Source organism: Castor canadensis, chromosome 16, assembly GCF_047511655.1.
Source record: "Castor canadensis chromosome 16, mCasCan1.hap1v2, whole genome shotgun sequence".
Taxonomy (NCBI): Eukaryota; Metazoa; Chordata; class Mammalia; order Rodentia; family Castoridae; genus Castor; species Castor canadensis.
Genome location: NC_133401.1, coordinates 13,392,068 through 13,417,423, shown reverse-complemented (window position 1 = coordinate 13,417,423; position 25,356 = coordinate 13,392,068). Strand labels below are relative to the sequence as shown.

General features: G+C 42.0%; 1 protein-coding gene across 1 annotated transcript; it reads right to left on the bottom strand.

Moving 5' to 3' along the window:
• Positions 1-1,383: 1,383 nt before the first annotated feature.
• On the bottom strand, positions 1,384-8,522 carry LOC109680843 (cytochrome P450 2A13-like). The gene is given in 9 exon segments (XM_074057694.1): positions 1,384-1,636; positions 2,167-2,308; positions 2,917-3,104; positions 3,536-3,677; positions 4,942-5,118; positions 6,212-6,372; positions 6,582-6,731; positions 7,914-8,076; positions 8,335-8,522. Coding segments are annotated over 9 exon segments (1,485 nt in total). The 5' UTR covers positions 8,515-8,522; the 3' UTR covers positions 1,384-1,454.
• Positions 8,523-25,356: the final 16,834 nt, after the last annotated feature.

The window sequence follows — 25,356 nt, the reverse complement described above, 5'->3', positions numbered from 1 at the left end:
ATTTTAGACTTAGCAGTTCTGGATCTGACAGTTTTGTTACTCCACAATTCAAGATTTCCTGAACTGAGGTTTCTAGAAACTTCTCAAAGAGAAATGTCCCTGGGTAGATGTGATTTGATTCTGACTGTGAATTGTTGAGTAGCATTCTTGTGAAAATACAGGATGTGATTCTATGGTTATTTTTATGCCCACTTCAGTGAGGAAGAAGCAGCCTACATGGGCTTCCCACGTTACAAGCTGCAGATAATGGAAAATGAAACATTAGGTTTAGAGGCCACAAATGAGCAAGAAAATGTGATATTTGGTCTGTTGATCTTGGTTTATCTGATTCAGTATGATCTTTAGTTTCATCCATTTTCCTAAAAATGACATAATTTCATTTTTATCTATGGATGAATAATATTCTATGATCTATGATATCTCATCTATCGATCATCTGCATATCAGATTTTCTTTATGCATTCATTGGTTGTTGGGCACCTTGGTTGTTTCCACAGTTTGGCCATTGTGAAGAGAGCTGCAATAAACATGGGTATGCAGGTCTCTCTCTTGTATATTGATTTAGACTTCTTCAGATATATGCCTAAGAACAGTATGGCAGTTTCATAAGGTAAGTCTACTATTTTTAGTTTTTTGAGGAGCCTCCATACTTATTTCCATGGTGTTTGCACTAGTTTATGTTCACACCAACTGGCTTCTAAGGTGTCATGTTGCTTTGCTTTTATCATATTATTTATGTGTATGAATTGAGATTTGCTCATCTTAAGTCAAGTTATTGATTGTAGGTTTTAATCACCTGAAATCTCTCAGTTGAATTATTCTTTATGTTCTTGCAAGACTGTGTAGTGGCAGAGCTGACTGTGTCATTTCTCACCCCTGGCCTGGGGGTATAACCCAGTGATAACAAATTCACCAATTCAAAACCAAACCAAATGTACACTAGGTAAAAAACCCTCATCTGTTCCACCAATCATGTTATATGTGAAAGGGACTAATATTTTTATATGGCACATTAGGAGGTTAGCAAAAGAGTTATTTGTGTAGCAGTTGAAATTAGGTAGTAAAAATAAGGGGGGTGAGGGAAGAATTAAGGAAGAAGAAAGGTGGGGAGAAGGAGTGTGAAGTGTGTGGGCTTAAGGTAAACAAAGCCGTAGTGTTCAGGAATATAGCTCAATTATTGTGGAGAAGGGTGCTATAATCAGGAATAGAGAAGGGTAGAAAAACTATAATAAAAAAGGAGGTAAAATAAGCTACTAATAGAAAAATTTGTAAAAGGGAAATAGAAAAAATAAAAGCCAGTATTTTTTTCATTTTTCTTTTATTATTCATATGTGCATACAAGGCTTGGTTCATTTCTCCCCCCTGCCCCCACCCCCTCCCTAATTTTTTCCCTTTCTCTTTGCCTTGTTCCTCACCCTCTCTGTTCCCCTCACCATGCCTTGTTCATCCCTGGCTCAGCGGGGCAGGAAGCTCATGGTGTAGTCTTGTGGGATTGTGGCAAAGCCCACATGTTTGGGGGACACATCGATGTCCTGGGGTGCCTGCGGGGACTTGAAGCAGAAGTTCTGCATTATGCTGGTGAGGAAGATGAAGAGCTCCATTCTATCCAGGTTTTCTCCAAAACAGTACCGCTTTCCTGAAAAGGAGATGAGGGAGGGAATGAGGTGAAGCCAACTCTCAATGCTGCCTCCCTTGATTACTGAGCCTCTAGCTGAATTCTCCAAGGGAGAAGGGGCTGCAGTATTGTGGCCTGAGAGACCTTCAGGGAAGGCTCTAATCCTCTGTGAGCCTCAGATTCCCTTGTACATGAAATGGGGTGATCCAGGCCAGGCTAGAGCAATGGGAAGACTAGATGTCCTTCCTCCCAACTACATTTTAAATATGGCTGCTATGCTAACATCTTTTGTCTTGAGAGTCTGATAATTAGTTGTATGTCCTTGAAAGCTCTCAGTGAGTCTTGGTTTTCTTCATCTCTCATCTTTTGGCTTGGATACAGAAACTTGGTGCTTGGTACTTACTAGGGTTGTACCTGGTTGGTTGGAAGACAGATAGAAGAGGAATTTCCAAGCTTGAGAATACTGCTAGATTGCACTCACAGATGGCAGCTGGGATGAGAAGTCCCTGTTGATGTGAGCACTGACCTGGCAGCAAACAGTGGTCACTTACCCAGGGAAAAGGGCACAAAAGCTTCACTCTTCTTAAACTTCCCATTGGCATCCAGGAAATGCTGAGGGTTGAAAACTTGGGGGTTGGAGAAGAATTTGGGGTCTTTTAACACAGAGCCCAGCATTGGATACACATCAGTTCCCTGGGAAAGAGGAGGAAAAGAGATTTGTTAAAGAAGGTTGAGGGATGAGTGTTCTGAAAGGACAGAGTTGATAGATTTGGGGATTAAGGAGTCCTCCATGAAGAGAAATGGTAGGCATGGGGATCCACTGAGGGAGGAACTTTGGGGGAGGCTATGAGGTTAATATCTCTGAGAAGGAAGTTTTGGAAATGTGGAAGTTTGTGTTTCCTTAGACAAGAGGTTAGAGGGACAGAGGATATATGACTTCTGGGGCAGTGCTGCTCATGACTCTCAAGACTGGAGGTTGGGAGTACTGGGAGGCTCATATTTCTTGAGATGAGAAAGTTTGGATCCTTGAGGTTTATGTCCGGCTAGGCATGATGCTTAGGGGAGATGAGTTTCTTGTCCTAAAGAAGAAACTTCTAGGGGAAGTGCATTTTATGTCCGTTTAGACAAGACATAGTGCCCATTCCTCTGAAGCAGAAAATCTGGAGATTTTCAGAGACTCTGAGTGGGAAGGACAAAGTCTGGTTGAAGAAGGAAAGTGGCTGGAAAGCTTGTAATGGAGATAGGGTGCTGAGGTCCCAGTGAGTGTGTTTCAGGTCCCCGTAGGCTAGGCAGGGAAGTACCTTGGGGAGGAGGAAGCCCTGAAACTTGGTGTCCTTGGTGACCCTGCGAGCCAAGCTCATGGGGATTATGTCTCCAAATCTGTGGATCTCATGGATCACAGCCTCAGTGTAGGGCATCTTGGTGCGATCCTCAAGCTTGGGCTGCTGGTTCCTGCCAATCACCTGGTCAATCTCTTAATGGATCCTGGCTGGGGGAAGAAGAACAACATTTTTAGGATGATAGTCCAAAAATGTACAGTGGATGCAAGACATGGAACCATGTTTGACAGGCACATAGCCCATTCGCAGCAGACATTGGCTGTAGGCATTGTTGGAACAGGATCTGGTTGACCTAGTGTTGCCAGAATCATACAGGAGATGCAAGGGAGGAGTGTTAGTGGATGGCCTGGGGTCTGGGCAGTGGGACCTCTGTGTTTTACAAGAGTAATTTGCTAATCATTTTGGGCCTCACCAATATTTTAACAGCTGCTCAGCTGGTGCCTATCAGCTGAATATCCCTTGTCTCTGAATAGCAAGGCTTGTTTGAGATTCCAGAGTCCTGGAAGAGGTGGGGTTAATGCATCAGACTCACAATACTTTGGAATTGGGCCTCTTAATTTTCTGTCCCCTCCAGCCTTACCTTGCACCTCTGGGTACTTCATGAGCAGCAGGAATCCATAGTGCATGGTCGTGCTGATGGTCTCTGTACCCGCAATGAAGAGGTTCAGAGTGGTCATCACCAGGTTCTTCATACAGAACTCTGTGTTGGGGTTGTTCTTCTCCTGCAGGGAGAGAGGCCTTCAGGCTGAGTCCATTTATCACTCTCTTGGGGAACCTTCTGGGGTATTACCTCGGACCCACTTCCTTTAGTGGCCAGACCTAAGTTGGGAAGAGGGATCCTAGATCTGCCAGGCTCTCTCCAGTTCTCAGGGCTTTACTCAGATTGCTGGTATTGCCCTGAATGCTTTTCTCAGATTATTTGCATGGCTGACTATCTGTCCTTTAGTTATCAACTTAAGTGTCACTTTTGAAATGGTAGGAAAATATCAAAAGAGATAGAGACTGTGAGGAAGAAAGGTGGAGTCAGAGTGGCCAGAAAGTTAGAAACAGACTTTCTGTGATGCAGACACTGAATTTTAAGTGACAGCACTCTACTCCTTCTCCAAATTAAAGCTTTCTATGAAAGACTTCCTTCCCTTGATTCTTTCAACTTAGGACTCCATAAATCCCCTTCTTGTTTCTCACATATGGAACATGAAAGTGAGGATGATCCTCCATTGTCACACTGGATAGCCAGGTGTATCCCATAACCAGAGTAGTCAAGGTTGGATAACATGGTGGCCAGAACCAGATAGATCAGGTTTGAACCCCAGTGTTTCATCAGGCAAGAAGCTTATGCTCTTGGTTTGCACATTCCTCATTTGTAAAATTGAGATCACAACAGTGCTACATAGGTGAATACCATCAAATACTTAAAATAATCCCTGGTAGGCTGGGAGGGGTGGCTCATGCCTGTAAACTCAGCCACTCCAGAGGTGGAGATCAGGAGGATTGGGGAATGAGGAAAGCCCAGAAAAAAGTTAGTGAGACCTGGTGTCAACAAATATGCCAGACATGGTGGTTCACACCTGTGATTTTAGATATGTTAGGTTCATGGTCTGAGGCTGGACCCAGGCAAATCTACAAGACTATATTCAAGAAATAAGTAGAACAAAAATGGCTTGGTGTGTGGCTCAAGTGGTAGAGTACCTGCCAAGCAAGTATGAAGACCTGACTTCACATTCAAGTACAGCCAAAATAGAAAAATAAATAAAATAATGCCCAGCACATAGTAGTGCTGGAGAGTTGGTTGTTACCATGGTTTGCTTGCTCATGTCCTCCTTGCAAATAAAGATTCAAAATGGAGCAGTGATGTTAATTGTGATTGAGATTATGAGGACTATTTTGAGGGAAGCTAATATGAATGGCCTCTGTTCTTGCCCCCTCATCCTGACTGATTTGCCACTGCCTGGATTTAGACCTTCCCATCATGGCTGCTGGGTGCACCTCCTGCATGCGGATGAGAAAGGAGTCAATGAAGTCCCGCGGGGAATTGGGATCCAGGGTGTGTTGGTTCTGCTCCACCTTCTTAGTTACGAATTTCTCCAGCCCCTCTAGGTCCTTAAAGGCCTATTGCTGAGATCCTCGCAGGTGATCCATCACTGAATAGAACATCTCATAGAGCTGGGAGTGGGGAGAGAAGATGGAAAGATGTTCAGAACCCAAAGGTGTGTGGGACCTGTATCAGGGAAAAGGCTTCAAGGCACCTGTCCAGGTTTTTAGGTATTTAATTGTTGCTGGAAGGGAAGATATATTTATGTTTTCATGCATGTTATGTGTGAGGGCTATTGTCCAAAAATTCAGGTGAGATGGACTGGGAAATGCATGCAGTTTCCAGAGTTTTTGGGTGAGGATGAATAGAAGCACAAATCGAGTTGTTTACATATTCAAGTGAGGTTGGGTAGGAAAACATCTGGGTATTAAGCTACTCAAGTGGGCTGTTATGGAGAGATAACTTATCTAGGTGTTTAGGCTTTCAGAATGTTTGGGTTGGGTTGGACACAACTATCCACACACTTATGGGATTTGGATTGTGGAGTGATGTATACATGTTCAGGAATTAAGCATTGTTGGGTTTCAGGTGTTAAAGTCAGGGAGATATGGGCTCAGAGGTTTGGGTATTCAAGTGGACTGCATAGTGTTACCACTCACTGTAAGGTTTGTTGTAGGACACTGTTTGGGTGCTCAAGGACAATCAGCCCAGATTTTTATTTGTCAGAATTCCTGTGCAGGTGTTCACTCATTAAGTAGGAGTGGTGGGTACTTGTCTAGATATTTCAGTGGGATGGTTTGAGACGGGGGGGGTGTCAGATGGTTGAGGTAGGCTGGATTTTGTAGTACCAGCTGTTCAGGTGTTTAAGAGGGGACTCAGGTGGTCACTTGTCCAGAGCTTAAGATATTCAGAAGGGTTAAGTAGACAGCATCTGTTAGAGACTAGGGTAAATTGGGATGAAAATACCTACCCAGGTGGTAGAGCTGAGTGGAGGGCATGAGTCTTGCCTGTGTGCTGTGTTCTGGGTGCTGTGTGCTGATATAATCAGGTGCTATGGAGACTGCATATTGGGCACCTGTCCTGGGTTCTGATGACCCTGTTCAGGTGGTTTTGAGGGGACTATGTTTGGAGGAGGATGGTTAGTTTTGGGCACCGTTGGCCATACCAGGTTGCAGTCCACACCTTTGCCTAAAGTGTTGGGAAGCCCTCGCCTAAAAAGGTTACCTGCCCAGTGGCGGTAGCTATGAACTGGAAGCTTTGCCGTATCATATCCAACAGCGGCAGGAACTCTTTGTCCTCATAGTCGAAGCGGTCCCCAAAGACAATGGAGCTAATGACATTGGAGACTGTTCGGCTCATGAAGAAGGTGGGGTCTATGCAGGTGCCTGTGAGGTGGGACCAGGTAAGAAGGAGAAGGGGATTGAGGAAGAGAGGATCAACTGGACTGTGCGCTGCCAGTCTGAACATTTGAGGAGGACTCTGCAGTGATGTGCTGAACTACCAGACCAGATCCCTGCTGTGCTACAACATGCAGGTCCTCCCCATGTGATTTTTCTAATTCTCCTTCCCGTGTATTCCGGTATCCCCTACTCACCATGTGTGTCCCTCAAAGCTTGGACGAGGAAGCTGGCCTCCTCCTTGATACACTCCTCTATGCCACGCTTGCCCATGCCGAAGTCCCGCAGCGTGGTGATGGCAAAGCGTCTGAGTTGCTTGGCACGCTCTCCGTTGCTGAACACCACACCTGCAGTGAGCATAGGGGCAGGGAGAGCTTGGAGAGCAGCAGGGATGGGCAACAAACCACCCCTGAGAGGCTCCAGAGAAGTAGGGCTTTGCATGGAGAGGGAGGGAGCAGTGAAAAGCTTGGTGAAGAGCCAGTGTGGAGAACCAGAGAGCAGGAGAACTTGGGAGAGATTCTAATTCAGATTTGATGTCAGAGACATGCATAATGAAGAAGAGAGGAGTAGGAAGAAGCCAAGCAGGAGAAGAGAGGTAGAGAAGCAAGACAGGACAAATAAACAAAGAGACATGGAGAAATCAAATGGAGGGAAGGAGGGTTGGAGTGAGAGGGGTGCAGGGAAGGGAATTGAGATGTATAGACCTCAAGGTGGATATAAAAATTTTGATGTATTCTGGACCAATCTGGAGGAAAGAGAAAAATAGACAGAGAGGGTCTGGAAAGAATGACAGTCTGTTACCAAGAGATGGAGGCATGGGAACATTGAAGAAGATATTGTGTGACATTTTCACAGAGGAAGAAGAAAAGGAGGGAGTAGAGAAAAAGAATCATGGGGAAACACAGATGCTGAAGATGACACAGGACAAAAGATCAGATAAAGTTATACGAGGAGGATTCTAAATAGGCATTCCAATCGGCTGTAAGAACAGAGAGATCAGAGAAAGACGAGGAATATAGTGACAGAGAACAGGAAGATGGTGGTGTGTGTGGGAGAGATAGGGAGAGAGAGGTAGAGAGACAGAGAAGGACAGAGAGAGGGAGAGAGAAGAAAGAGAGTCAGGGGGGAGAAAGAGAAGAGAAAGAAGAGAGAGAGGGAGAGAAAGCGAGGGAGGAAGAAAGAAGAGGGAGGGAGGGAGAGAGAAGGACACAGAGAGGGAGAGAAAAGAGAGAGAAAGGGAGGGAGAAAGAGAAGGGAGGGAGAGATGAGGAGACACACACACACACACACACACACACAGAGAGAGAGAGAGAGAGAGAGAGAGAGAGAGAGAGAGGGAATTTGGCACAGAAATTCTAAGACAGGTGAGAGATGGACATACAGAGAGGGAACACTGAACAGGGACATGGAGAGAAGACCAGAAAAGGACTCTGCAACCCTTGAATGGGCAGATGAGTCAGGCGGAAGGCTGTGGTGTCTGAAGCCACCACATCTTCTTGGCCACATTTCCCACATGGTATCCTTCTCACCATAGCCTTTGAAGAGCCAGTCAAACGTGGCCTGCTTGCCTCGCCCACTGAATTCCTCAGCCTGGTCCACCAGAGCTTCCTTTATTGCATCATGTCCACACAGCACTACGACTGGCCGATGTCCCAGGTGGATGGTGAACACAGGTCCATAGCGCTTGCTCATCTGATGGAGTGGAAAGAGCAGTAAGAGGAATTACTTCCTATACTGGCTCAGTGCCCAGAAATGATGGAATGTGTTTCTCCCTGGATGTAGTAGTCAAGAGGCTGAACATCCCAAGCTCTGATTTTGCATGCCTAGGACCTGGCTTCTAAACTTTCAAAATCCCCCTATCTTACATACCCAGTTGTGTGTCACAAAGAAGCAATGTAGGCAGCCTTCCATGCCTGCCACATTTTACCCATCTCCCAGCCCAGTGACAACCTTCCTGATGGAGTTGTATATATGCTCTGTGCTCAGCTGCAGGTAGTTCCCGATGAAGGGCAGTGGAATTGGTCCAGGAGGCAGCTTCCCTTGGAGCTTCTTCTGCTGCCAGACAGACTTCAACACCATGACACTCAGGCAGGTCAGCACTGCCACAAGAAGCAGCCCTGAGGCCAGCATGGTGGCAGTGAGAGTGACAGGATGATGGTGATGGCTGAGATGGTTTGCCTTTATACTCTCTAGGCTAGAAAGATGACCTTTGATCCAAATGATGTAACTGTCTGATTCCTCCTCCCAACTATAACTTTCACTTTTTATCCAGCTTTGGTTGCAAAACAGGCAGCAAGGGCGGGCTAGACGGGGACTCGTGGGCTAATTAACATTCAGTGTCCTCTGGGATGAATTTGTGGCATGACAGGAGAAAGTACCCCAGAACTGTGTACTCAGGTAGGGGCAGTAGATAATCTCTAGAAATGAAGAAATTAGCATATTTGCATAGGAGAGTATCTGAATTCCTAGTTTGGGATCTCATGAAGATGTGGATTTAAGAGTTTTGGGAAAGAATCCAAATATCTGGATTACACTTGAATGAGACAGAGCATATGGCTGGATTTGGGAATCTTTTGGTGAGGAAAGACATACTGTTAGTCCTGCACACACGAGGCAAGCACTCTTATCCAAGCTTCTTCCCAGACCCCTACAGTGTGATTTTTCAGTACATATATGCAATACGTACTGATCAAAACGGGGCTATTAGCATTTCCATCTCCTGTTTCTGAAATTGCCCACCACACAACAATGAGCCAAAGAGTTTTTCAGGAGTAAGAGTTAACTCACAGGGTTGCTAAACATGGAGGGGCAGACCTAACTCTCAAATCCACCTCTGGGAGGAGAGGTCTAGGGATATTTATGGAACAGAGAAGCAGGGTGGTCCAAGGCTAGGAAAAGGTGCATGTGCTATCTCTTGATGCCAGAGTCCTCAAGAGAGCCTCAAAATGAGGCCAGGGTGGGCATCAATGAATCAAGACCCTCCATTGCCTATGCATGGCTGGGAGAGAGATCAGAGTCACATTTTAGGGGAACTTGCACACCAGGTCCCAGTTGGCAGAGGGACTGGCCAGATCATGGGAAGTAGTAATCACAACAGTCAACATAGTGGGAAATCCCAACTGTCCCAATGTCTAATTTATAGAGTCCCACTGGATTCTACTCAAATCCCTTGGAATCTCTTATTATGGTGGTTATTGTTATGAACATTTCCCATTTTGTGTATACATACAAAGGGTAGAAAACACGGTGACAGCATATATGTCAGAGGCTCATAGGCCAAAATCCTTGAACTCCTGTGTGTCCAACTCTGCATCTTTAGTTTTCCCATTTGGTTTTTTTTCTCCAATAGTGGAAAGGGACTATTTGGGAAGTGAAGGGCACAGTTCAGGGTATGTTATATTCCCTTAAGAGATGATTCCTGCTGTTTCAGGGTCCATTATTAGCCAGAAGAAAGAAGTCTAACAGGAGACAGTTGAGTAAATTCTATAGTGGTGAACAGAGGTGGCCCCTGGGATGCTGAGGATGGGAGCATGAAAGGGATGAGCAGACTTTCTTCCCTCCCCTAATTAAATTTCTTTCCAAATAATAAGGACAGTTACTTTGGTGAGCTTGTTGCTCTCCAGGAAGGTTAAGTCTTTGTAAGCATGATGTTTCTGATATTTGTAGTGATGGAGGTGCTTCATCCTTATCCCCACTGGGGTCAGTGAGGTAGTAAGTGAGGGAGCTGGTATTTGACCCCTTGCCACTTCTCTTTTTATTGCCTGGTCTAGTTTACTCTGGAGGCAACATGAGGACCACATTTAGCAGCATGTGGGTGCTGGGATTGGCATCATCAGTGGGCCCAGGGATTAACTGGCAGGTTCTGATATCAGTGTCAGGTAGACCCAGGGAAAGAAGCTGGTATTGAGATTGCCCTGGGTATGCCCTAGAATGGGAAGGAAGTTGGCATTGAACTTATACCAAAATATTACTAGATTCATCTTTGTTGCTAAAAAGGTTCTGACAGTGGGCCCATGTAGTCATTGATGTTGCCTCAAGAGTGCAAAAGAGTGGTTCCATAGAAACTCTGATTTTGATCCAGTATCTTTTGATGTGAGAATTAGATAGAGTATGAGATTTGCCACTTGAGATTGGACTCTTAAGGTTGGCATCAACTCATGTGGGAAGGTGGACACTGGGTAGGTTTTGATGATTGGGCCATATAGGGTTGAACCCTCCCTCAGGGCCCCTAATTTTGGACAAGTTAAGGAGAACCATGTTGGTATTTCTAGTAGTGACATATTTCTCAAATTATTTTTGACTTCTCGACTCAGAGTCCTATGGGGAGAGATAAAGGACAGAGAGCAAAGTGAAGATAGGGAAGTTGTTTGCTGATATTGGAGGGGAAGAGGTGGGGAGGTATATCAGAATAATTCTGGCAGGTGTCAATACACCTAATGACAATTACCAGCCTGAGCCTTGGCTAACTCTGGGATTGGGCCTTTGTTATCCTTTTTTCTTTAATAGGAAAGACAGAATGTTGGAAAATTTGATTTTTGATGCACCAGCAAGAGCCCTAAGTGTTCAGACAGCTCCCGTGAGTTCTTCAGGGAGGAGAGGGAGAATCAAAATGGTAGAAGTACTTGGGTTGAGCATGATGAGGTGTGTTTGGCTTTGTTGATTTCCTTGGAACATGGAATGAGAGCTCAGTGTCTGAATTCACATAAAGTGACTATTGAATAGGTCATTTCTTGGGATAGGCTTCTAGGGTGGGCTAGTGGTGAACCTAGGAAAATTCCTTTCCCCTGCCTAGGTGTCCCATTATGGACTGACAGATTTTGCCCTACATGGATGGTTAAGAGCATGATTGAGATTAGGATTAGATCCCAACTTTATGCATCATTTGTTGTATGATGCTGAAGAGATGACTCATTTTTGAGCCTTGTTAGGGCTAGCAACATCACTTTCTTATAAGCTATTTCATATATGCGATCATGCTTGGTGCCTCTGTGGTTGTTCATTTCCTGCCTAAGGGTTGGTGAGCACTGAATAAGATTGATTTTGTGGAGCAGGACTCCATAACTGTTCTCAACATCCCCATAGCTCAATGTCTGTATAGCAGGGACTATTCCATGGCCCCAAATGACTGAGCTCAGAGATGCAAAATGTAGAGTTGGGGTTGGGGGGTGAGGCATCTCTTCCTCTTGGTCCCTGAGCTGGAGACATAGTGAATGAGGGATTGAGGGATAGCCAGAATTAAAGACTCACAGGATTATAATTTTAATGGGTAATAGACTAAGAGTCATGGAAACATTTACCTTTACATGAAATTTATTTTTGAATCATGGAGATTTTAAACAAGTCTTCAAACTACTGAAGTATAAGATTAAGGAGGACCAAGACATTGTTCTATAGTTTGACCTGTGAGTTTCCAACTGCATAGGCTCTTTTGGCAATTAGCAAATAACTTTTCACTTTGTGAATAATAAGCCAAATACTGTTAGCTCAGAAAACACAGCATAACAACTTTGTCACACATAAGTGAAATTTGGCAGACATAGCTAACAGAGAACTAACATTTCCCAATTTTAATGGCCCAGAGGGAAGGAACCCAGGACTTCCCACTTCCAATCCTACTGTGACTTTTATGCAATAGCAGTGACCTACAAAGACCTGGAACAAGGACAACAAAAAGCATTTTTTTAACTGCACATGGAGCATTCTCCAGGTTAGAGTATATGCTGAGTCACAAAAGGCTCAGCAAATTTAAAATTACTGAAATCATGTAAATATCTTTTTTGACCTTAATGGAATAAAGCTAGAAATTAACAAAAAGCAAGCAGAAAAATTCATAAGTATGTGGACATTGAAAAGCACACACTTGATAAAAAAACTTTCTAGAAGAGGAGAGCAAGATTAGAGGCATCCACTGTTTTGGTTCAGTGAGTGAGAAAAGTCAGATAACTCAGGAGAGAGTGTATTCTGAAGAGAGAAAGCGACAAAGAGCTTTGGGATCATGAAAGTGGAGGAAGGATAGAAGAGCAAGGAGAAGCAAAGGTAGCAGACGAAAACAGAAAAAAGTTCCAAGATGTACCCCCAACTCCTCTTGGGAGGGGGAGGGGAACTAAAAACATGAGTACAAGGTAAGGCAAAGGGCCCTGGCAACAAACCTGCATTTCCAGCTGCAAAAGAAGCTGATACCTCCCACAAGGCTTCAATCCAGGGTGGGTATCTGGTGAGACGGAGACTGTCCAGTGTATGGCATTCTGCATAACTAAAATACAAGATAGTAAATCTACTCTGGTGATCACAAGCCAGAGCATGGGCACCTGTGCATCTTCACTCACTCCCTGAATGTGTGAGGGGCTAAAGACAAGCATTTAGAGGGAAAGTGTAGACTTTCCATTTGTTTTGTTGTTGTTTGCTTTTCCTTTCTCAACTAACTTCCTAACTCCACTAACCAAGAAAGTCCAATCAACACTCAGTGTGGACCCAGCAAATTGATGGGAGATTGCTTCACAGACATTTAACTACTTGAGTGGAGAGAAAGCACTGTGTACCATGGGGGACTAAAGGGCCCTACTACTGGTGAATTTAGGAGAAGAAGGCAGGCTTCCAACAGCATGAATCTTAAGTGCAGTGTGTTACCTATGAATTCTAAGCTACCACTTGCTGGAAGCAGCACCACCTGCATAGAAAGAAGCTCCAGGATCATGATAGGAAGTCCTACCTGCCTTACCTACTGAGGCTGTGTAAATAGAAGCAGCTCCACTCATGGAGCTTGGAGTCCTCTGCCACTAGAAAACCCATGCCGAGAAAACTGAAGGTTGAGCCTGGGAAGCATCATGGTGTATTTCCACAATCAACCTTGTCAGCAGAGTTAAGAATCTCTCTGCTCACCAGAAAAGTTGTAGAACCTGGAATTACCATCAGTTTGGACCCAGGCTCCTGATGGAGCTCTGCCCAAGAGGGTCATGCCAACCCAGAAGCTCCACCCCCTGAACCTGTTGCTATAGCACCCACAGCCCACTCACACACCCAGACTGCACCTAGAGAGGATTTGCTACAGGCCCCTGTTTGGTGGGAATCAGTACCAAACGTTAGGAACAGACAGATGGTTCTCAGGGCCAAAAACTGGAGAAGAGCAACAGGCACACTTCTCATCAAGAAATAGAGACAGGTTTGTTTTGCATTGTTTATTTTGTTTTTTCCCCAAACAATTCTGTATTTCTCTGTAATAATTATACAGTGCTGTTGCACATTGTTATTTCTTTTACCTAACTCCCCTCTCTCCCTGTCTTCCTACTTCTTTCCTTTCCTTTCTCCATCCATTCTGTTACTCAGTTGTTAATACCTATAACTTTAACCATTGTTAAGTAACCAGTTTGTCCCTTAAAAACCTGTGTTCCAGTTCACTACAATCTTATTGGAGGGACACTTGAGTTCTCCAATTGTTTCTGATTTCATTTAAATATCTGGTTTGTTGTTGAATTGTTGACCTTGCTTCTGCAGTCAGCTATCTGTCATCTGACAGGAAGTAAAAGAGAAACTCACCACAACAGATGCATTAATCACAATGTAGAAAAACAAACAATGGATAAAAACCAAGGCAATATCACTCCTCCAAAACATCACAATAATTGAATCCAAAGACCATGAATTGGTGGGAATGTCATAAATAATTCAGAAGACTACTTTTAGAAATTATCAGTGACCTCAAAGAAGATTCTAATAAACATATAAGCAAAGTTAGGAAATAAATCTGGGACCTAGACAAGAAAATAAGCAACAAAGATGAGAAATTCAGCCAGGAAATGGAAATCGTGAAAAAAACCCCCCTGAAATGTTACAAGTGAAATGCTTAATAAGTCCATTAACAACGCAGTACACATTATTATCAGCAGACAAGATTAAGCAAAAAAAAAAAAAAAAGAATATCACTGATATTTCTAACAAGCCCTGGGGTAGAAGAGGAAGCTGGAATACAAAGTAAAGGCATAAGAGATGTATGATGTATTCAATGAAATTATAGAAGAAAAGTTCTTAGATCTTGGGAAAGAGAGCCATCCATATACAGGAGGCATTTTGAGCTCCAAATAAACATGACCAGGGAAGAATAACACCACTTCACATCCTAATTAAAATGCAAAGATTAGAGAATAAAGAAAAGATATTGAAAGCTGCAAGAGAAAAACACCAACTTACATACCAAGGTAAATCAGCAGAATCACCTCAGACCTCTCAGCACAAACTTAAAAGCCAGGACAGTACAGGATGATACATTTCAATTCCTGAAAAAAGGATGTGAGGGCGATCTGACTGTGACATCTTTCACCCCATTGATCGCCAGAGTTGATTCAGCTGATCTGGCTTGCTAGACGGGTTTCCCCTTCCTCCCTCACCACTCCATGTGTGTCCCTCCCGAAGCTGCCCGCTCGGTCAAAGAGGATGACCATCCCTGATAGAGGAGGACTGGTCTTCGGTCAAGGGTATACGAATAGCTGCGCTCCCCTGTTAGAACCTCCAAACAAGCTCTCAATTCCTGAAAAAAAAAAAAAACCAAAAACCTGCCATCCAAGAATATGATAAGCAGTAAATGTTATCCTTCAATTTTGTTGAAGAAATAGAAAGCTTCCAGGATAAGAATAAGCTAAAGTAGTTCATGTCCACCAAACCTGCATTACAGAAGATACTTAAGGGAAAAATACACACAGAAGAGGAAGAGTCACAAAATGAAAATCCAGGAAAGAACAAAATTCGAAAGGGGAACGAATGAACAAATGAGAACTAGGGAAGTATCAAACATGTTCAACTCAGCACACCAGCAAAAGCTGAAAGAAAAAAACCCCAAACGAATGTAAACTAGTACAACCACTCTGGAAAAAAATTTGGAGGCTACTTAAAAAGCTAGACATTGATCTACCATTTGATCCAGCAATACCACTCTTGGGGATATACCCAAAAGACTGTGACACAGGTTACTCCAGAGGCACCTGCACACCCATGTTTATTGCGGCACTATTCACAATAGCCAAGTTATGGAACAGCCAAGATGCCCCACCACTGATGAATGGATCAAGAAAATGTGGTATCTATACACAATGGAATTTTATGCAGCCATGAAGAAGAACAAAATGTTATCATTCGCTGGTAAATGGATGGAATTGGAGAACATCATTCTGAGTGAGGTTAGCCTGGCCCAAAAGACCAAAAATCATATGTTCTCCCTCATATGTGGACATTAGATCAAGGGCAAACACAACAATGGGATTGGACTTTGAGCACATGATAAAAGCGAGAGCACACAAGGGAGGGGTGAGGATAGGTAAGACACCTAAAAAATTAGCTAGCATTTGTTGCCCTTAACGCAGAGAAACTAAAGCAGATACCTTAAAAGCAACTGAGGCCAATAGGAGAAGGGGACCAGGAACTAGAGAAAAGGTGAGATCAAAAAGAATTAACCTAGAAGGTAACACACACGCACAGGAAATCAATGTGAGTCAACTCCCTGTATAGCTATCCTTATCTCAACCAGCAAAAACCCTTGTTCCTTCCTACTATTGCTTATACTCTCTCTACAACAAAATTAGAAATAAGGGCAAAATAGTTTCTGCTGGGTATTGAGGGGATGGGGGGGAGAGGGAGGGGGCAGAGTGGGTGGTAAGGGAGGGGGTGGGGGCAGGAGGGAGAAATGACCCAAGCCTTGTATGCACATATGAATAGTAAAATAATAATAAAAAACAAAAAACAAAAAACAAAACCCAAGCAACACTACACTCACCATAGGAAACTGTAAATATTTCTCAATCATAGTTCCAAATATTAATGGGCTTAACTCTCTAACCAAAAGACACAGACTTATCTGATTAGATTAAAAAGCAGGATCAAATAAATTGTTAACTACAAGAAACACCTCATAACCAAACACATACACACAGACTAAAATTGGAATGATGGAAAAAGATACACTAAGTAAGCAGAGATTGAAAACAAACAGGAGTAGATAAGTGTATTTCAAGCAAAAATTAGAAGAGATGAAGAAGGTGACTACATATTAATAAAGCAACAATTCATAAAGATGTAATGGTTCTAATATGTATGCACCAAATATTGGTGCTTCTAAGTTCATAAAACAAACATTGCTGAACATAAAGGGGCAGATAGATTCAGATATGATAATAGTGGGTGATCTTAAAACCCCACTCTCATCAGTAAATAAATATCCAGCCCCCCCTAAAAAAACCCAACACATCAAAGATATCTTAAAAGTAAATAAAACCATTAATGAAATGGACTTACCAAATGTCTGTAGAGTATTTCATCCAATAGCAGTGGGATTACATATTCTTCTCAGTCATTCTTGCAACTTCCCCCAACTAGATCATATCTTGGGCTATAAAGCAAGTCTTAACAAGGACAAAAAATAGAGATAATTTTCTGTATCTTAACAGATTTTAATGGATTAAAATTAGAAATCAGCAACAAGAAAAACTATTAAAACACTTGGAGATTGAGAGCAGCAGACTTTTGAATGATCAGTGGAAATTAGAGAAAAAAATTAAAAAAAGTTCTAGATTCAAATGAAAATAGAAACAAACCTACCAGAGCCTGTAAGACAGAGCAAAGCTAGTGCTAAGAGGAATTGTTATAGCCACAAATGCCTACATCAGAAACTTGGAAGTGATCGCAAATAAAAAGAAATCTAATGATGGACTTCAAGCTCTTAGAAAAAATGAACAGGCAAATTTCAAAATCTTTACATGGAAAGAAATAACAACATAAAGGGCAGTAACTAATGAAATGGAGACCAAAAGAACAATACAATGAATCAGTAAAATGAAGTTCATTCTTTGAAAAGATAAACAAGATTGATAAACTTTAACCAAACTAAGTAAAAGAAGAAGGAAAAAGACCCAAATCAATAAAACTAGGTATGAAAAAGGGGATATTACAACAACCAATGAAATCCCAAAGATCATTAGGGAATATTTTGAAAATTTATTCTCCAACAAATTGTAAAGTGTAGATGAAATGTACAAATTTTATACATATATGACTTGCCAAATTGAACCAAGAAGATATAAGCAACTTAAAAAATTCATTTATTCATAATGTGCATACATTGTTTGGGCCATCTCTCCCCCTGCCTCCACCCCTCCCCCTCATCCCCTCACTTCCAGGCAGAACCTGTTCTGCCCTCTTTTCCAATTGTGTTGAAGAGTAGACATAAGCAATAATAAGAAAGACATAGCGTTTTTGCTAGTTTGAAATAAAGATAGCTATATGGAGAGATTCTTAGCATTGCTTCCATGTACAAGTGTATTACAACCCAAATTGATTCATCTATACTTGACCTCTTGACTACTTCCTGGTCACCTTCCCATAGTGACTGCTGTCATTTTAAGGTTACTATATTAGCTCCTCTGCAGTGGGGACATCAAACACTTTCAAGTTTTGGGTTTCCTACCTTTCCCTATTCCTCCTGTATGCATTCTCCCCTTAGCATGTGACCAATGTCCAATAATATTACTGCATTTGTTTTAGGTCTAAAGTCTGCATATAAGGGAGAACACATGATTTTTGGCCTTCTGAACCTGGATAACTTTGCTTAAGATGATGATCTCCACTTCCATCCATTTACTTGCGAATGATAAGATTTCATTCTTCTTCATGGCTGAGTAAAATTCCATTGTGTATAAAACCCACATTTTCTTAATCCATTTGTCAGCAATGGGACATCTTGGCTGTTTCCATAGTTTGGCTATTGTGAATTGTGCTGCAATAAACATGGTTGTGCAGGTACCTTTGGAATAACAAGAGTCGCATTCCTTTGGGTATATCCCTAGGAGTGGTATTGCTGGATCATATGGCAGATCTATGTTTAGATTTTTAAGAAGCCTCCATATTGTTTTCCAAAGTGGTTGCACTAGCTTGCATTCCCACCAGCAGTGTATGAGGGTTCCTTTTTCCCCACATCCTCACCAACACCTGTTGTTGTTGGTGTTTTTGATGATGGCTATTCTAACAAGGGTGAGGTGGAATCTTAGTGTGGTTTTAATTTGCATTTCCTTTATGGCCAGAAATGGTGAGCATTTTTTCATGTGTTTTTGACCATTTGAATTTCTTCTTTTGACAAAGTTCTATTTATTTCAGTTGCCATTTCTTTATTGGTTCATTGATTTTGGGGGAGTTTAGTTTTTTGAGCGCCCTGTATATTCTGGTCACCAGTCCTTTGTCTGATGTATACCTGGCAAATATTTTCTCTCTCTGTGGGTGGTATCTTCAGTTTAGAGATCATTTCTTTTGTTGTACAGAAGCTTTTTAATTTCATGTGGTCCCATTTGTCCATCCTTTCTCTTAGTTGCTGAGCTGCTGGGGTTCTGTTCATACCTATTGCTTCCAGAGTATTCCCTGCTCTTTTCTGTACTAGCTTCAGAGTTTCGGGTCTGATATTAAGGTCCTTGGTCCATTTTGAGTTGATACTAGTACTGGGTGAAAAACATGGATCCAGTTTTAGTTTTCTGCAGGCAGATAACCACTTTTCCCAGCAACATTGGTTGAAGAGGCTGTCTATTTTCCATCATATGTTTTTGGTGACTTTGTCAAAAATAAGGTGGACATAGCTCTGTAGATTTATATCCGGGTCCTCTATTCTGTTCCACTGGTCTTCATGTCTGTTTGTGTGCCAGTACCATGCTGTTTTTATTGCTATTGCTTTGTAATATAGTTTGAAGTCAGGTATTGTGATACCTCTAGTGTTGTTGGATTCGGTTTGCCATTATTTTATTGAGGATTTTTGCATTGATGTTCATTAAGGAGATTGGCCTATAATTCTCCTTTTTTGGAGGCGTGTTTGTCTGGTTTTGGGATGAGTGTAATACTGGCTTCATGGAATGAGTTAGGCAGTATTCCTTCCCTTTCAGTTTCATGGAAAAGTTTAAGGGAGTTCGTATCAGTTCTTCTCAAAAGATCTGATAGAATTCAGCAGAGAATCCATCAGGTCCTGGACTTTTCTTTTTTTGGGAGACTCATAATTGCTGCTTCAATTTCATTTCATGTTATAAATCTATTTAGGTGGTTAATATCTTCTTGGTTCAATTTTGGATGGTCATGTATCTAGAAATTTGTCCATTTATTCAAGATTTTCAAATTTATTGGAATATAGTTTCTCAAAGTAGTCTCCAAGATTCTCTGGACTTCCGTGGTGCTTGTTGTTATCTCCCCTTTTATGTTTCTGATTTTACTGATTTGGATTTTTCCTTCCTCATTTTAGTCAGATTTGCCAGGGGTCTGTCAATCTTGTTTATTTTTACAAAGAAATGGCTTTTTGTTTTGTTGATTCTTTGTTTGTTTTTTTGTCTCTATTTCATTAATTTTGGCCCTTATTTTAATAATTTCTCTCCTTTTGCTTGTCTTGGGTTTTGCTTTTTCTTTTTTCCCTAGGAGTTTGAGATGTAGCATTAGGTCATTGATTTGAGATCTTTTTGTTCTTTTAATATATGCACTCATGGGTATAAATTTTCCTCTTTGCACTGCCTTTGCTGTGTCCCATAGGTTCTGGTAGTTCGTGTTTTCATTTTCATTAACTTCCAGGAACCTTTTAATTTTCTCTTTTATTTCATTGTTGAACCACTGATCATTGAGCAATGTGTTGTTCAGCTTCCAATTGTTTGTGTATTTTCTGCTGTTGTTTTTGTTGTTGAGTTCTAGTTGTTTTTTTTTTTTTGAGTTCTAGTTTTAATGCATTGTGATCAGATAGAATGAACGGGATTATTTCTATTTTCTTATATTTGCTGAGGTTTGTTTTGTGTTGTAAGATATGATCAATTTTGGAGAAAGTTCCATGGGCTGCTGAGAAGAATGTATATTGTGCAGATGTTAGATGAAATATTCTGTAGGCATCAGATAGGTCCATTTGACCTATGGTGTGATTTAGTTCTAGAATTTCTTTATTGATTTTTTTGATTGGATGAGCTATCTGTTGGTAATAGGGGGGTATTAAAGTCTCCTACTACCACAGTGTTAGAGCCTATATGTACTTTTAAGTCCTTTACAGTATGTTTGATTAAATTGGGTGCATTGACATTGGGTGCATATAGGTTGATAATTGTTATTTCCTTTTGATGTATTTCCTCTTTCATTAGTATGGAGTGTCGTTCTTTATCTTATTTGATCAGTGTAAGTTTGAAGTCTACTTTGTTTGAGATAAGTATTGCTACTCCTTCCTGTTTTCAGGGGCATCAGCTTGGTAAATCTTCTTCCAGCCTTTCACCCTAAGCCAGTGCTTATTTCTGTTGATGAGATGGGTCTTCTGTAAGCAACAGATTGTTGCATCTTCCTTTTTAATCCAGTTTGCCAAACGGTGTGTTTTGATGTGGGGAGTTAAGTCTGTTTACATTCAGTGTTAATATTGATAGGGATGTAGTGATTCCTGTCATTTAGTGTTTTTGTTGTTTAAGGGTTTGATTGTGTGCAGCTGAATCAATGTTACTCTCTGATTCCTTGTTTTTTTATTCTCCTGTGGTTTGATACTGCATGTCCTTTCATGGTTTTGTTTGCCTACATTTTCTGTGTGCAAAATTCCTTGGAGAATCTTTTATAGTGGTGGTTTGGTGGTCATTCATTGTTTTAGTTTCTGCTTATTGTGGAAGACTTTTATTGCTCCATCTACTTTGAATGATAGTTTTGCTAGGTAGAGTATCCTAAGGTTGAAGTTATTTTCAGTTAGTGCCTGGAATACTTCGCTCCATGCCCTTCTTGCTTTTAAGGTTTCTGTTGAGAAATCTGCTGTGATTTTGATGGGTTTACCTTTGTATGTTGATTTTTCTCTCTGATAGACTTCAATATTCTTTCTCTATTCTCTGTGCTTGTTGTTTTAATGATAATATGTCATGGGGACGTTCTACATTGGTCAAGTCTGTTTGGTGTCCTGGAGGCTTCCTGTACCTGAATGGGCATAGCTTTCTCTAGATTTGGGAAATTTTCTGTTATTATTTTATTGAATATATTAAGAATTCATTTTGCTTGCACCTCTTCTCCTTCTTCAATGTATGTGATTCTCAGGTTTGGTCTTTTGATTTAGTCAGTGAGTTTTTGCATATTCCTTTTGCAGGTCTTGAGTTGTTTGACTAACAGTTCTTCAGTTTTTCCTTTAATTTCCATTTTATATTCAAGTTCTGAGAGTCTGTCTTCTGTTTGTTCTAGTCTGCTGGAGTGGCCTTCCATTGTGTTTTGTATTTCATTTCATTCTTTTTTCTGAGGTTTTCTATATCATGGGTCATGCCCTCTTTAGTATTGTCTATATTTTTCTTTAATTCATTTCTCTCTCTATTTATAGTGTTCTCTGTTTCACTTTGGTGTTTATTTAGGGATCTTATGAGTTCATTTATTTGTTTCTGTGTCTTCTCTTATTCTTTATTTTTGGTGTCTTGAAATTTCTTGAGTGCCTCTTGTACGTTTTGGTTAACTGTGTCTAGTATCATCTCCATGAAATTCTCAGTGATTACTTGCTGGATTTCTTCTTTCAGAATGTTTTTGTGGACATCATTGGGTTCCTTGGTGTCATTTATCTTTGTTTTTTCGGAGTCCAGAACTGGGTATCTGTTTTCTTCATTTCCCTCTGAATCCTGTATTAAATTATTTTTTGGGGGAGAATGGTTTCCATCACTTTTTCTTCTTACCATTGCTCCACTTGGTACTGTGTAACTATTTTCTTGATAGGCTAGTTGGTGGTTTCAGTCACCTGTTTTCTTTCCCTTGATTTTTGTTTTTTGACCATCTTGGGTTTTTAGTTAAGTGTGTGTGTGCTATTTCTGTCCCTGATCTAGGTGTAATTTAGTTTTAACTAATTCACAGGTTTAATACCTGATCAGTAGTTTATGTGTTATATAGGAGATCCTTTGGTGGTAATATGTATAAGCAGTGGGAATTGGGGGGGGTTAATGTTTGTAATTATAGAAATTTGGGGAGTTGGATAGGGTGGCACTAAAGGAGGAGATGGGAAATGGGGTGTGTGAGTGGGGAAAGCAGTGTGAGGGCTGCTGTTTTTGTGATCCTTGTGTGTATTTGGGTGTATTTCTGTTGTAGAAGAGGGTGTTTGTGTTAGGGATTGCAGGATTTTGGGGTTGTGTAAAGTTGGTATAGGTTGGTCAGTGGGTGGTAAGTGTGAAGGAAGGAGGGGACTCTGGTGTCAGGTTGGGGGAGAATGGGAGGGGAAGGTGAGGATTGGGGGAAGAGAGTGGGTGAAAAGGGGAAGAATGAGTCAGAGAGGGGAGCAATGGATTTTAGCACAGAAGAAGGAGGGGGAGTGAAGGAGGTGAGAGTAGGGATGAGAGGAAGATGATGGTAAAGTTGATAGTATAGAAAGAGAAAAAAAGGATAATAGTAATAAAAATAAAAATAGAAAACCCATAATAACATAACATAACTAACAACAACAACAACACCCAAAGAAATCAATGGGGAGAAATGAACAAACAAGCAAAGAGCAAACAGTAAACAAACAAACAAAAAACTCCATGTTCGTGAACAACAGGATTTCAGTCTTAGTTTAAGTTCTGGTGTTTCTCTTCTAGCATGGAGGACTGGTGTTGGCATATAAGCAGAATCTCTGTCATAGTCTGGTGATTGGCTTGTGAGTAGTGTTTTGTTCTTCTGTCTTTCAGTTGCAGCTGCTTGTCATTTCCTCCCCCAATGAGGTGTGACAGTTTAAGTTTGCCTGCTGTACTCAGGTTCAGAAGATCATCTCTGTAGTCCCCTAGTTGTCCTGTTTTGGAGGTGTTTTTTCTTTGTGCTTGTTTACTGGGGTTTCCATGCTGGGGGCTTCTTTGCCCCTCCCCCCTTTCTTGGGGGCAGGGTCAGTGTTCTGTCAGCCCCCCCCCCCACCTGCTGTCAGTGTGTTATGATGGTTTGCTGTTTGTTTTTCAATTTTGTGGGGCAGTTTGACTTTGGGTGCTGCTCACTGGCTCAGGAGATGAGTTCTGTGATCTGCTACCTGCCCTGCTTCAGGGAGTGGCTTATCACCTGCTCACTCTTGGCCTTCCTGCCTTTCCAGCATTTTTTTATGGATAGTTCTGCTAAGATTAGCTCCTTGCCCTTCCCCCATGGTGCACTTTCATCCATCCCACTCCTTCTGCTGTGTGCTAGATTACAGTTCGCTGTTTATTGTTCAGTTTTTTTTTTGAAGGGGGTCAGTCTGCCCAAGGGGCTGTGCTGGTTTATCCTGGGGGTAGCTGGGGAATTCCACGTGACTCTTGGTGATCACCTGTTTGGTCTGCTGAATGAATGTCTCTCAGGCAGGTTTAGAGATGGTGGTGGTGGCAGCAGCAGCAGCTGCAGCTGTGGTGGAAGCCCACAAGTTTTCTCAGTGTAATGTGGCATGGAGAAGCTTTCCAATGGGCTAGGGGTTCAGGGTGTCAAAGCTTTGATTCTCATTGGTGGTTTATTTCCACCAAGTGTGGCTCCAGCATCTCAGTGAAGTTTTGGCATCATGGAGCTCATGCTGTCTGCTTCTGCACCCTAGTCACCATCTTGGATCCTCCTGAATCACAGGAACAAGAGCTGTGCTTTAGAACTTCCCTCTGTCAGGCCTGGTATTGCCCACCAATCCAAGGAGCCTTGCTAGTCACATTTTTGATGCTGTGATTTAGATCCCAAATCTAATACATCTTGCAATAGATCCAGATGTATCACATTGTGAGAGATCACTTCCATCTGTTTCTGCACAAGGTGAGATCTGTTCCCACCTCTGTCTGGTTAAGGACATGCTTGCCCCACTCACTAAGCACTTTTCTACTGTTTGGGTTCAAACAGCTGTCTCTTTCTTACCAATGTTATCTTCAGATGGCTTAGGGTTTCTTCCAGATACTGCCTCTCCATTCCTACCAAGTTACTAACTGCCAGCTGTTTCCTTTCCTACCGGATGTTCACTTAGCTCTCTATCCTATCTTTTTTGACTGTCAGACTTTATTTTCACATTCTGGATACCATCCTCTCTGTGCTTCTACTGTTCTAATCCTTTGCACTGGGCCTTTGTCTTTTAGGCCACTGCCTCAGAGAAAACTTTATTCTAAGTCTGTTTTTCTCCCATTATATGGGCATTTCCTTTGTTGTGGGCCTACAGCCCAATCTTCCCAAGGGATGCACTTTGTGCTATCTCAGACTCAATTAGATGGAATTCCTCATGCCATAAGGGACACTTATAGGTACAGCAGGACTGTTCCTTGAGACAGATCACAGAGAAACAAAGACACTGGAGGGAAAATGGGCAAAATGGGGGGAAATTGGAAAGGATGCACTATGCTAATTTCCTGGTCATTAGAAGGATGCTTCAAAAGTGACCTCATATGTTCACTTAGCTCTTGGGCCAGGAGGATGCTCCTCCCACAACCTAGGCTCAAGGCCTTGACCTAGGCTCAGTGTTTTGGGACACATGGGGGGAGGAGGCCATGTTGACTCTCTTCCTTTCTTCCTGATGGGGAACATGTCTTCTATTTCTGAAGATTCATTCTTTGAATGTGGCATGGCTGACTTACTACAGACTGCCAGATTAAGAAGTCTTGCCTCAAGACAGCATTTTTGATCCCTTCTGCCATAATATCTCCAAATGGTCTGAGATTCCCTACTTCCAGGCCTTCAGGTTCCTCTCACAGGATCCAGACCTGTGGGAAAGACACCAGATGTGTCCAGCCTCTCTAGGAAATTCTAGATGGTCCCTAGTTCTCTTCTGTTCAACTCTGCTGTCCTATACACTGCCCTGGTCTTCTCCTAGAGAGTACTGTCCATGGGGTGTGGTTTGTCCTGTCCACCTTTTAGGACTATATTTGTCTGTCACTAGTCAGAAAGTGGCTCATGATCTATTCCATGGACACCTTCTTCATGTTTAAAACTCTACAAAGGTCTCATGGATCCTCTCCTGACTCTGATGTGCTTCCTAAAGAACTAAACCCCTTCCCTTGTCTTCTTGACTTTACCAATCTGCCTTTTATTCTGAGG